At 42.9% G+C, this 14,101-nt stretch overlaps 1 protein-coding gene across 2 annotated transcripts in view; it reads left to right on the top strand.

Moving 5' to 3' along the window:
• Positions 1-14,101, top strand: part of LOC135224501 (tetratricopeptide repeat protein 39C-like) — a 245,508-nt gene that overhangs the window by 231,122 nt on the left and 285 nt on the right. For both annotated transcript variants that reach the window (XM_064263519.1, XM_064263517.1), the window contains one exon: positions 1,497-14,101. This exon is cut by the window's right edge and continues 285 nt beyond it. In XM_064263519.1, the coding sequence (XP_064119589.1) occupies positions 1,497-1,555 (59 nt within the window). In that variant the 3' untranslated portion in view covers positions 1,556-14,101. The remainder of the gene's footprint in view (positions 1-1,496) is intronic.

The raw sequence follows: 14,101 nt of genomic DNA, 5'->3' as shown, positions 1-14,101 counted from the left end.
GTCTCCATGGAAGATTGTACCTCTCCCACATGACCCATCATTGTGTCCTATCATTACATTAAAATCTTATCTGGGCAGAACTTCTGAAAGGTCTTCAGGTCCTCTTTTTATTAGAGAAAAAGGTGGAGCCATTTCCTTGAAGGGAATCAGACAACAAATTCTTTATTTTATTAAACAAGCCAATCTAGATTCAATCCCTCATGTCCATGATATCTGGGCAGTGGCTACCTGTTAATTATTTTCATAATATGAACTTCGAGGATCTTAAAAAATATACGGGTTGGAAATCCCCGACAGTATTTAAACGCCACTATCTGAAGAATTTAGAGGCCCTTAAATATTCAGCAGTGGCTGCAGGGAGCATTGTCTCCCCTGATATAGCCTAGTTTTTGTAACTCTATATTTGTATTCTATTATTTTGCTATTATTTTTTCCTTTTGATTCTCACTCTCACCTACCTGCCTCGCTTGTAATCCCTGCCTTTCTGCCTTATGTCCCGGTCTGGTTTGCTCATCAACCCACTCCTGGACATGTACATAGTTCATAATTATTTGTTTTTTTTATGTTCATTACCTGTTGTTTTTCCCAGTATAGTATGGATTTGGTCATATTGGGTACTTTTTTACCATTTGTAACTTGCTATTCTTACATTGGTTATTAAAACATAATTTTAAGAAAATTGTTATTTTCCTTATATATCTATAAAATTTTGTGGTTTACCAAGCTTTTATTGCCAATTCTCTGATACTATTTCACCGGCCAACACAGGTCGAACCCAGGAAAGGGATTTTGACGAAGGAAAAATCTACTTCTGGGGGAAGACCTGTGTCGCCCGGTGAACCCATCCCTCTCTTCTCCTGGTCCCCCGCCCTTTAGCTGCCCCAAGCTTGGGTGCGTAATTCAGGAATGGAGGTTTCGGGCAGAAGTAGTAGTAGTAGCAAGCGGAAGGTAGATGTTGTAATGGCACCTACCTAGAGAGGGATTTTGAAAGGAGACTTCTAATTGGCAAAGTATCTGTGGTAGTGGCTTCCACTCGCCCTTGTGCTATACCGACACCCTTTATGGGTGAGCGAGCTGGAGGTAGTAACTCCAGCATTCCATATAGCTTTTTTCTCTGGTATATTTAGCATCTATTTATACCTAGAAATGTGTACTACAGGAACATTTCACCGGGCGACACAGGTCTTCCCCCAGAAATAGATTTTTCCTTTGCCAAAATCCCTTTACTTGCCAGGTAATTGATGAATTGGAGCCGTCCCTCCTTCCCTCTCATGGACATAAGGTCACAAACAAATTGAGTTTTTCTGCTTTGTTTTTCCTATTAATCCCTGATATTGGGCGGGGCTAGTCACCTACACAAAAGCAATAGAAGTGTCATTGCGATTTTTAAAAATTAGGCTGCTGTGCAAGTGGAAACTATAGCTATGTAATTGCATACTGGGTATCTATGAAACTTAATTTTATCGTGAAAATAACATTTTTTTTTATTCTTCCAGACTGTGGAAGAGGGCAAGAAGTATTTGGAAGAAGCTCGAGACAGTTACCATGGGTATGACTTTGAAAACCGTCTGAACGTTAGAATTCACGCTGCTCTGAAGAACCTCTATTAGTTTGAATAAGGCATTCATAAAACTTTACCCCAGGTTGGAATGTGAGCAAGACATTTAGTTTGATGTAATTTTAGTTAATGTGTTACTTACCTTAGTGAAGGATGTATGTGAAGAGGCACTCTGTAGTTTAAGTAGAAAGATAAGGAGTGTATATAACAAAGCACACAGCATATACATATTCTTGCTTGTCTGGTTTGAGAGTTGCAGAGTTAAGGTAGGCTGTGGAGTCTGTCTGATTGAATATCGTGTTTACTCAAACATTATCCAAAGAAACAGAGGTATGTATAGCTAACATTTTGGAGGAAATATTAGAATTCCTGTTGTTTTCATCAAATAATTGCTAGAATGCATTTTAAAGAATTTTTTGTAAGGTATGAACGATGTTTATTTTAGTTATTATTTGATTAACAATAGAACCAGTGTGTAGTTTACTAACCTACGCAGTAGTTAAATTAGTACTATATGATAGTACTTATGTAGAATGGAACTAGTAACTGATATATTTTGTACTGATAAGTAAAGAGTTTTGTATTTGTTACTAAAACAGTTACAACTTTTGTGTGTTGTACTGAGTTTGTATTTCTTATCAATGATTATATTTTCAAATGTAGATTTGTTCCTAGAATTGTCTACAGTAGTAATTCAATTATTTACTTTTACTGATGCTATCGTTGTACACTTGGTATTTTTTCCCTTTGGGTATTTTTTTCTTGGGATGAATTTTGACTTTGAAGGGAGTTTTTCATAGCAAAATTCATTGTTTTTATTTTATAAATAGCCTGAGTGTATGAAGAGGCATTCGTGTGTTTGTGTCCAGCTGCTGTAGAGAATGTTGAAGGGAAGGAGATTGATCGAGTATATTGTAGCAGGTGAAAGTACTTGTCTGATTTTCTCTTGTATGCCACATTGGCATCGTAGGTAGGCAATCCCTCATTAGGCTCTTATGGAAACCTTAAGAGTATATATTACCCATATATTTGTAAAGCAACATTGTGTAGCTGAGAGCTCTAGCTAGATGCTTCAATCCAAAAAAAATGCATATGTGATAAGCTGCAGGTGATGTCCTGATGTAATACACCACATTTTATGAGATATTTAGTCGGAAATGATATTAACTACTTATGTGAAACTTCAGGTAGTGCAGATCTGATATACAAACTGTGTAAGAGAATAGTAGGTAATAATAATTATAGTATTAATATTTCACAATACATCTTAGTTTTGTATACTCTGCATATTTTTGGGAAGTTTTATTTTTTCTATATATTTAAAACATAACGACTCGCACCCGTCTCCAGTCCCATTTGATATTGGGATGAATTGTCACTGTAGTCTTTTTAGCTGTAGGGAGCTTGATTTCCATTTTTCCTTTTTGGAGCCGCTGCGACCCACGTTGTTATGGTACAAATGATTTAGCCACTCTCTTGAGTAACTGGGTTAATAAACATTCTGATACAGTGTATTGTTTTCTTTTTGTCGTGCAAGATATAACTTAGAAAGTAAGTTTTTAATCTGCAAAGTAGAAAGTGTGTGACAGTTGACGAAACTGGCGTCATTAGTACGTACAATGTTAATTAGCTGTGTCTTGCTTTGCTTTGGAGTCAAGACTAGTTGCAAAAGCCTCAAAACTTTGATGGTATGAAATGTAATTTTAGTGTTGGTAGCTTTCAAGAAATGTAACCACAGATAAATTTACAAATTGTGCCATTTATTGCTGTGTTGATTTTGCATTTTACCCTTTTGGATATTATATACTATTTAGTATGTATTCCTATTTGTTCCTACACCGTTTACAAACCTTCCGTCCTTTACTTAGGATAGATTGCAGCTCAGCTGAAACCGCCCGCTAATACATTCTTTTATATACCGAGGTAGTTAACTACCAGGCTGGTAGTTATCTGCCTGGCGGTGGGGAAGCACTTTCTCCACACCAGCTCACTGAGTCATCACTTTGATTACAGCCGGCAGTGAGGAAAGACCTCTCTCTTTCGCTCTCGCTATCTTGTTGAAATTATTCATAACATTCTTTTTTTCTTTCTAGATAAATGCGAGTATGTCTGACACAATGGTTATGCATTCCTGCCATGATGTCCCGGGCCATAGGTGTGGGACTTTCATGAGCAGGATTGATAGAGACACTCACTCACATTGTCCTTGCAGGGGGCATTCCTGTACAGTGGAATCCCCCTGTGAGGAGTGTTGTACCTGGTCGCCTGCCCAGTGGGTTGAGTATCGCTGGCGGCGAATTGAGAAGAAGAAAAGGGATTCTTCGCCTTCGAGTTACCCTGGTGAAACAGGAGGGCCTGGCCCTTCAAAGGATGAGCCTTGTTTTTCAGTACATGTTGATGACGCCCTTCGTGATTTGTGGCCTTCGTTGGGACTTCCTGGCCTGCTGTCGAACGAGAGACTTATGTCGGCACTCTCCTTTGGGGCTGCGTCTTCCTCCTTAGTCTCCCTCATCCACCTGTGCTGCTAAGAAAGACGCCCTTCCCTCTGTGGCGCAGCCCCCAGAGCCCTCCCCTGCGGAGGCTCTTTTCGATGCTGACCAGGTCTGTCTTCTTGTCTACCCGCCTTCGGGGATGTGGGTCCTGCAGCTTCGCCTTGACCCTGGATGAGGTCCTCGGACTCCTCCTGCCACGCCTTCTTCAAAAGCCAGCAGTGACTCTCAGAGAGTAGTAAAGACTCCTCTCATAGACGTGCTGACACATGCTCTCCTTCGAGACCTACCAGACCTTCACGCCTAAGCTCCTCGTCTTTGTGCCATGCTACGGCACGCACAAAGGAGCCTGCGTTGGACTTACTCTCCTCCTCAATGTGCAATGCTACGACATGTGCACAGGAGGCTTTGCTAATTGCACACTCCCCTGCAGTGCGTGATGCTTCGGCATGCACAAAGGAGCCTTCATTGGAGAGAGGTCGTAGAGACACCGTCTCTCCCTCTCCGGGCCAACGCGCGCCCCCCTTCTACACCTGTGCGTGCAGCAATACAGTGAGAACACCCTCCTGATGCGTGCCATTCATTTGCGTGCCTTGTTACTCCTGTACAGCGCACTCCGACAGCATGTGTGATTAAGCATGCTTCCTCTAGACAGCGCTCACCTGTAATGCGCGTTACCCAATGCACTGCATCACCTCTGCCTCGGCAGCAGCATAAACGCTCACCGATACGCGCCACTGCCCGTGCGTGCCAACATGCCTCACCAGAGCATTTTTCTAAACACTCCCGCAGATGCTCTCAGTCTTCAGTATCACGCCCCAGACACTCTGCTTCTTCAGAACGCTCTTCTTCTTCTACACACATGACAAGATGCACATTTTCACCTGTAAAGCATCAACACTCTCCAGTGCATTCTAATGCGCATATTTCTAGGCATTCTCCTGTGTGGCAATATGCTCACCATTCACCTGCATGCACTTACACATGTTCAGAACCTGTGTGCGCACCCAGACCGACATGGGCTCTTGCTCCTGCAGATACACACGCACCTGTAGAACCTTTTTCCTCTATTTCAATGTTTCAACATGAAAAACAGACGTCTGAGTCGGAGTACCTGTCCTCGAAACTTCCATCATCTCCTCCTCCGGAGGTCCCATCTCCACCTCGGGATCCTCTTACAGCTGCAACCCAGCCTTCCAGAAGGCAGCCATATAGGCTTTTGCTGTTAATCAGAGGTCGTTGTTCCCTGACTCTTCCTCTAGAACGAGGCTACAAGCAGGCCCCTTCTCCTTCAAATGACCTTCCAGCCCCCACTCCTAACCCTCTTGGGGAGTAAGAAGAGCAATTAAGGGGGTTTACCATCCCTAAGATGCCACGAGTGCTTAATGCCAGGCGAGAGGTGCTCTGGAAGCAAAGACATCCCGTGACTCCTCCTTACGAGTCCAGATCTCCAACCTCTTTAGGTTCTCGACCTCTGAGGGCTTGTTCCCTTGTAGAAAAGTATCATATCTCGCCCATCGAATTTGAACCCAGCCAAGATCCTCCTGATAGGGCTCCCACAGTGCTTGCGGAGAGGGCTCTATCTCCCCTCTCTCCTCCAACTTCGCCAGAAGCAGACAGGTGTCCTCGAACTCCACCTTCCCCCTTCTCACAAGGGGCTGTCGGACGGGGGCATAAGGACCTATGGAAGGCAGCGAAGAATCACCCTCACGATTCTGAGCATTCAAGGGCTCCTGTGGCTCTAGGGGCCTCGGCTCCCAGACCTTCTGCTGCCTCTCATGAACAACTAGAGACTCGGCTTTCTTCAAGACTGGGCCCCTCTCATCCACGCCTGGGTGCGTCAATGCAGAGGGAGGATGATTTTCACGAGGCAACCGACGATTCAGCTGGCTACCTTCTGGAACCAGCTGCTCCAGCTGTTCCGGAAGATGCAGCAACTGAAACCACTCTGCGAGATCATCGGTTTCATCCGGAAGGTAAATGGCCAAGGAGAAGCTCTAACTACTTCTCTGAAAGGCCATACGTCAGCTGTCGACCTTTGTCGTGTCCCTCGGGGTGCTCCGTGCGGGTTTGAGCTGCCCTTGTCCCTGACAATGGAGGCTCTAGCCTAAGTTGATAGGCAAGTTTCAGGAGAAAGGACTTGCTGCGGGCATCTCAGTCCTCTAAGCTACTCCCCTCCTGATGTTTCTGCTCGACATCGCCCTGGCTCGCCATCTAGTAGGTTTTTCTCACCCTCCTGCCAGGGCCGATCCCTGTCCCACTTCCTCCACCACTTGGCGGCTGAGAGGTCAGCACCCCTTTTCAACCAGAGGTGGTCGAGGACAAGGCAAATGTGGCAAAAGGAAGAGAACCCGCCGCAAGCAGTGAGGAGGGCACTCCCCCCACTCTGCCACCTGTTGGGGGATGCCTGCAAGCCAGATGGATGAGGTGGCAGTACCACGAGGCAGAGGATTGGACGTTGACCGTCCTCCAACGTGGGTATCATGTCCCGTTCATCAACTCTCCCCCTCCTCTGATTTGACCCCTGAAGATGTCATCATCCTATCGTCAAGGATTGACGAAGGATCTTGCCCTTCAGGCATAAGTCCAGGTCATGCTGGGGAAGGACGCTCTCGAGGAGGTCCTCGACGAGTCTCAAGGCTTCTTGTCTACTTTTTCTTGTAAAGAAGGCATCTGGAGGCTGGAGACCGGTTATCGACCTCTCAGCCCTGAACGGGTTTGTTCAGTAAACCCCGTTCAGGATGGAGACCCCCAGCACAGTCAGACAGGCCACTCATCCTCAGGATTAGATGGTGACGATCGACCTAAAAGATGCATACTTCCAGATCCCAATCCATCCGTTGTTCTGGAAGTATTTTTTCTTGTTATAGTGACAGAGTGTCCTAATTCAAGGTCCTACATTTTGGTCTCTCCACAGCTCCACAAGTCTTCACCCGACACTCGGGTGTTCACCCTAGTGTCGACATGGGCTCATCGCCAGGGCATTCGTCTTTTGCGTTATCTAGACGATTGGCTGATACTGGCACCTCGGTGGAACTGATTCGTCTCCACCGAGACAGGGTTCTGGTGCTTTGTCACGATCTGGGGATCATGGTTAACCACAAGAAATCCTCTCTAGAGCCCTCTCAACAACTGGTGTATCTCGGTATGATCCTCTACACCACTGCAGGGGAAAGCCTTTCCGACACCGGAAAGACTGGAACGCTTCCAAAGTGTCGCTCTGCCCTTCCTTTGACAGTCCCAGCTGCCAGCACGTCAGTGGCAACAGTTGCTGGGACATTTGGCCTCGCTGGAACGCCTTGTTCCAAATGGTCGGATGCACCTTTGATCCTTTCAGTGGGGTCTGAAGAATTGTTGGTTGCAAAGTCAGGATTCTCCTCACAATCTAGTCCCAGTGGAGGAGAACATGCGCTCCGATCTCGAGTGGTGGCTGGACGATGCAAACCTGTTGAGGGGCTTCTCTCTCCAGTCTCTTCCACCCAATCTGCTCCTGTTCACAGACACATCCAAGGAAGGATGGGGCGCGCACCTACTGCAACACCTGGCTTCGGGTCTATGGTTTGACCAGGAACGTCGGGATCATATCAACATGCTGGAACTTCAAGCTGCCTTCCTGGCACTCCAGCACTTCAGCTCTCTTCTGACAGGTCACTTGGTGGCGCTGATGAGCGACAACGCCACCGTAGTGGCATACGTGAACCGTCAAGGCGGTACTGCGTCTCTGCACCTATGCCAACTAGCAGTGCAGATTCATGAATGGGCAGCTTTCAACTTGGTAGGGTTGACAGCTCAGTTCATTCCAGGCAAACGGAACATCGTGGTGGACAATCTGAGCAGGAGGACACAGATCATTGGCTCCGAATGGTCTTTGGCTCCTTGGATAGCGAACAAAGTCTTGGCTTTGTGGGGTTCCCCAACGATAGACCTGTTCGCTACCTCTCTAAATTGGAAGCTGCCAATTTACTGTTCTCCAGTTCTGGATCCGGCGGCGGCGTTCGAGGATGCATTCCAGCACCCCTAGGACAGCCTTGACGTCTATGCTTTTCCACCATTTTGCCTGATCAGGCAGGTGTTGAATCGAGTGCGATCCACACTTTCCCTGTCCATGACGGTAGTAGCACCAAAGTGGCCCCACGTAGTGTGGTATCCTGGCCTACTTCTGCTAGTAGAGACTCCGAGAGTGCTTCCACAACTCCCTGCCCTCCTAGCCAACCACATGTGAGGATCTTCCTCAACGCGGTGAGCTTTTTACATCTTCACCCGTGGAGGTTATCCAGCAGCTCCACAGCGGAAGGCTTTTTGCAAGAGGCTGCGACAGCAATGTCAGGATACCTCAGGAAGTCCTCAACGTCTGTCTATCAGACCAAGGGGACCATCTTCTGTGGTTGGTGTCGTCAGAGAGGTTGTTCTCTTTTCGGAGCCTCTATCCCCTAGATTGCCGACTTCTTACTCTACCTCCAGAGAGAGATGCTCCTTTCGGTCTCAGCGGTAAAAGGCTATTGCTTGGCCTTGAACCAAGTCCTCAGACTGAAGGGAATCGATCTCTCTTCCTTGGAGGAACTCTCTATGCTCATACGAAGCTTTGAACAGGGTTGCACTCCGGTATATTGGCAAAGCCTCCTCCCTGGGACATCATTGCTGTCCTCAGGTCTTTGAAGAGAGCTCCTTATGAATCATTGTCCCTGGCATCTGATAGGGATCTCACCCTGAAAACGGTTTATTTTCTCGCCCTTGCTTCCTCCAAGCGTGTCAGCAAACTTTATGGCCTAGCCTATACTGTTGCTCATACTGAGCGCTGGACCAATGCTTGCTTCAGCTTCGTCCCTGAGTTTGTTGCGAAAACCCAGAATCCGGCCCAGGTCGATTATCGGTTCTCTTCATTACAGGTTGTGAGCCTGAGCACAGTAACTGAAGACCCAGATGAGCTACTTCTCTGTCCTATGAGAGCAATGAGGCACTATCTCCAACAGACCAGCTCTACTCAACCCACCTTACAACATCTCTTTGTAAGTATACTGACCCATCAAAATAGAGGGTTACGAGAAATACCATTTCTCATTGGATTCGAGAAGTGATTTGCCGTACCTTCTCCCATTCTGCTTCTCCACTTGCTGGTACCAGTCAAGTGAAGGCTCATGATGTGCATGGAATGAGCATATCTCTTGCCTTCAAGAAGAACCTCTCTGTTACCCAGGTGATGGAAGCTGGCACATGGTCTCGCCCTTCCAGCTTCACCAGGTTCTACCTTAGAGATTGTACCCATAACTACCTCGACACAACTGACCTTGGTCCTGTGGTAGCCGCTCAGCAAGTGGTTTAGCTGCCTCCGTGTCCTTAGAGGTTGGAAGTATCGAATCGAGGATCGAGGTTCCGTATCAGGTTGGGGGTTAATGTGAGAGTATGACTGGCTTATTTTCTTTTCACCTTTCTCCCTTACTTTGGGCCACAGCATCGAAACCTGTTCTCCGGCACCGATTTTGGCACTGGTAAGCATTCCATGTCCAACTAGTGGTTGTTCTGTAGACACACAGAAGTCAGTCACCGTGCTCCTTTCCGAGGGGGATTGTGCTGCAACCCAACAAACCCACTATGATTATATAGCCTGGTTTTGGTTGCCAGAGAGAGTTCTACGCTCTCACGCCTTTGATAGCCAGGCCGTCAGCCATCAGGTCGTATTTACCATGGCTTGTGGGGTGAAGGATCCACAAGCAAGAGCTATAAGCCTGGGTCCTGGCATCGCAGGTTCCATTCTCAGCCACCGAGACAGGACTTCCATCCCTACCTTAGGATGTGTCTCCTAAGTAAAGGACGAAAGGTTTGTATACGGTGTAGGAAGAAATTACATTTTTGAAAGTAAAATGTATTTTTCCCTAACCATACAACAATGATAAAAGTAATAAAAGTGACGACTCAGTGAGCTGGTGGGGAGGTCAGCAGGTAACTACCGGCCCGGTGGTTAACTACCTCGGTATATAAAAGAATGTATTATCCGGTAGTTTCAGCTGAGCTGCAATGTATCCTAAGTAAAAGACTTTGGGTTTGTATGGTTAGGGAAAAATACATTTTACTTTAAAAAATGTTGTATTTTTGGTCAAAGTATGACCCATAGTATTATTTATTTTACTTGCTGAGTCTTATACTGTATGCTAAAGGTCTCTTTAGCAAATTTCCATACCTAACATAGCACTAATAACCAACATAGTAAATACCAAGAATTCTTTAGTATTGTTAAAAAAGAAATGAAAAAAGATTGAAATGACATACCAGAGGTAAATTACAAATATAATTTAAAAAGTTAGCAGTGTCAGATGCAGTTCCTTAACTTTAGACCTTGTGGTCTCATTGAGCATGACTTGAGACTGTGCATTTGTGTCTGTGACTGCATGTTTTACTGGGAAGGTCAAAGGCAGCTTAATACTGGTGTTACTCTCCTGACAGATTTTGTATATTGCATAAAAACAAAAAATTTGGTGGAAGGCATTTTTGGATGTAATATACAGTTTCAAACTAGACATTTCTACATGTAATGAAATATGGCATGATTTATAGGCTAGTATTGCATTTTGTAGTTATTCTTGGTAGCCAGGAGTGAAGACGTGTTATATGTACAAGCTAATGTAGGTGATATTGATGTTGATAATTAACTTGGCCATGCCATTGAAAAGTGAAAATTAATTAGGTGTGTATATGGGCATTTACGTACAGTATTGTGAAATCAGATACTCAGAGAGCAGGAGTGTTAATAAGCAGAATGTCACTATTTTCTTGGGATATTATCAATAGTTTGAGATTGCCTCGGTTTAGATTTGGTTGTAGCAGTCAAGCACTTGCTATAATGGAGTTGTCTGTTGATGTAAGTGTTGAGGATGGTTGACAAAATTTATTAGAAGTTTTTTGGGTATATATAAGATCTCTGCCATGTTGTATTTGCTGTGTTTGCTGAAACACAGTTTTAAGTTTCTAAGTTGTCACTGCTAATGTGGTTGTGGTCCACTGGAGTACTAGTTTATGTATGGCCTCAGATTTTTTGGACAGTTGAGTGGCATATAGCAAATACCAAATGGTTAATTAGTATGTGATAAAATTTAATTTTTACAATACAGTGTACTAAATGTAGCTTGTTTATTACCATGTGAAGTAACTAGTTTGGGAGAGAGATTCCTGTGTCAATGGTAGAAATAATCATGTAAATTTGTCAAGGCTGCATTGTGTATTTTTGTGATATAAAAGAAAGGGGAGGGAAGGAAATGAGAAATAAATAGTTTTAGTTGTAGGTTTAGTTTTTAAAGGTAAAATAGTATTTCACATAGTAAATACTTTCTTCCTTATGGTCTAGGTATTAGAGATGTTTCCTTTTTTTCTCTTTTTTTTCACATTTTACTTTTTCTTCAAAGAGGTATTTGTAAAGATAATCATATAAAGCTGATTTGTTTTGTAAATGCAAACCATTACCTGAGAGAGTCTCTATGCTTTAGTATGAAGTGGGTAATCATATACAAATGTCAACAATGAAGATAATTATTCTGCTGCTCTAGGGATGAAATCATTTTTGGATACATCCATTATTATTGATATCACAGAATTACATTTCTGTAGATTTCCGTAGGACCCTCTCAAAAGGATCTTTTAATTGAATAGTAAGTAAATTTGAGACAAGACAAAATTGAGATAGAACACTCCGGTCCACATAAGGGAAGCCATAAATGGAATATAGTGTCTTGCAAATTATGTGCAGAACATGCTGAGACTCCATGAATGGAACAGATAATTGGTCCCATCTGTAGCCACCTTGGGCAAGGGGAAGCAAAAGTAGGCAACAAAATTGTGAAAAATAGGCAGATGCCAAGAAACACAGGGAAAAAGCATCAGAGGCAGATTGTAGGTGAGAAAAAAAAGAAATGTCTTTTTAGGTTTGAAACTTTCATGAACAAGATCTCAGAATCAGGCAGGCTGGGCAAAAGCAATGAAGGGAAAGGAGTTTGAATGTTATATGAATGAATTGAAGCTTTCGTGAGACGGTTCAGATGAGTTTCAGGCTGAGGTTGACATATAAAATGGATCAGCAGCAGTGGTTTTGCTCTACATTGAAAGCATAATTTGTTTGTGGGTAATGAATATTTTGTGAGATATTGTCATAAAAAATAAGTAGATTTAAGTACTTATACTACTTGAAAACAGACATAAAATTTAACAGCATTACTGTTGGACTTCTTAGGTAAGGAAATGCAACTAGTATGTATATACTAGTGTCACTCACATTTTACATTTATTAAATTGAAAAAATATCAAGGAAACACTAGGAACTGTTGAATCACAATAAACCTCATGTAAAATGATGTCCAATACATAAATAATAATAGTTCTACTGTGCATTCCAGAGGTCATGACACACTGTTTTTCGTCAAAAACGTTTAAACCAACTTATGGATTTTCGTGCCACTGTAGCACCGAGTGTTTCAAACTTCCTCCTAATTTTTCCTTAAGAAAATGAAGTTAATGCAGCACTTAGTCACTCAACCATCCGCGAAAGTGGTGACATGTATCGGTGATGTCAGTACTGTAGTGTTTCCTCCATTATACTTTTTAAAATGGTTGTTTGACTTATTGTTAAATGTCATTTTACCTAACCTGGGGTATACAAAATTTTTTAAAGCAAATTGATATATATTGTATGATATAGTCAGCAGTAGGGTTACTGAAACTCAGAAGATCAATAAGATTTAATTAAGAAACATTTCGTGCCATCCTTACATATCATCAGTCTAATATGAAAATAATTCACATTTGTAAAATTGGAAATTGAAATTTACTTGCTAATTTAAAAGGAATACATATATATAAAACTAAAGTTACTCATAAAAACTAGTTATTAAGAACTAAAATACTAAGGAAAGGAAAATTATTTATAAGGTGACATTAAAATTGACGAAAGGTAAAATTACTCAAGAATATTAACCTTTAGTACAAGGTGAAGAGTAAGAAAGGAATGGCTGTAGGACCGTCGTTCTCCCAGACCCCGAATAAGCCAAGAAAAGTTGAGCAGAGGATTGACTAGAATTGAGGGAGAAATGAGGTGCTTGATATGTATGATATATAAATTTTTTAAAAGTAATTAGGTAAGGGGGATGGCTCTGTGTCTTAGATATGTCATAAAGCACCACTTGTTTGAAATGGTCTAAGGAAAGGGAAGAAGTTGGTATCTTTTCTAATAGTAAATGGGTTAATTGAGCACATTTCAGTGTACTGTCATAAATCAGGACAATGTTAGAAAAAACACTTAATGTTTTAGTAGTAATTTTTTTTGAAAAGCACTATTTCATGGCCTCTGGAATGCACAGTAGGTTCAAGCAACTGTCATGCTGCATGAAGAAGCTAATTTTCATGAAATTCAGCTCAGATGTGAAGAAAGGAAGAAGAATGTCAGTAAGTAAGCATTAAGTAATATGAGAGAAGCAGATAAGAGGTAGGGCACTTAAAATTTTGGGAAACACGATACTATAGTAGTGAGAATTGAATTTATTAAACAATGTCAATACAGAAGCCATGAAGAGGCAGCATCGATAAATGAGAGATGGAGGGGCCTTGACCCACCTGAGGTGATCTCACTACCAGTATGTAGTGATAATATTCTTATATGGTAAAGTGTATATGATCACCCATTTTGAACTGAAGTGTAAGAGTCAAGGGAATTGGTTTGCTTAGTGCACAAGCATATTATCATTTATTCCTTGTTCATTTTAGTTTTGGAGTGTGAAAGGTCACTGAGGTTCTTGAAGATGCATTTTGATTTGAAGCAGTCACATTTCAAAAGGTATCCATCAGAACTTAAGAATCATGATGGTATCCATTATGTACACAAAATACTTGTCTAAGGCAAAAGGTGTATTGTTGCCCTTGGACTGCTGGCTAACTACATGTTATTGTTAGATGAACCCTCAGCTAGGACCTTGAGAGACTGGAGAAAGCACCAAGCATGGTGGATCGGTTGTGTATTTCTTAAGGCCATAAGCATCCCTAGGGTCCCAGGGGGAAGGTTTTGATTGTAATTAGTTAC

Source organism: Macrobrachium nipponense, chromosome 12, assembly GCF_015104395.2.
Source record: "Macrobrachium nipponense isolate FS-2020 chromosome 12, ASM1510439v2, whole genome shotgun sequence".
Classification (NCBI taxonomy): domain Eukaryota; kingdom Metazoa; phylum Arthropoda; class Malacostraca; order Decapoda; family Palaemonidae; genus Macrobrachium; species Macrobrachium nipponense.
The sequence above is the reverse complement of the archived record's forward strand: the minus strand, read 5'-3'. Positions and strand labels throughout refer to the sequence as shown.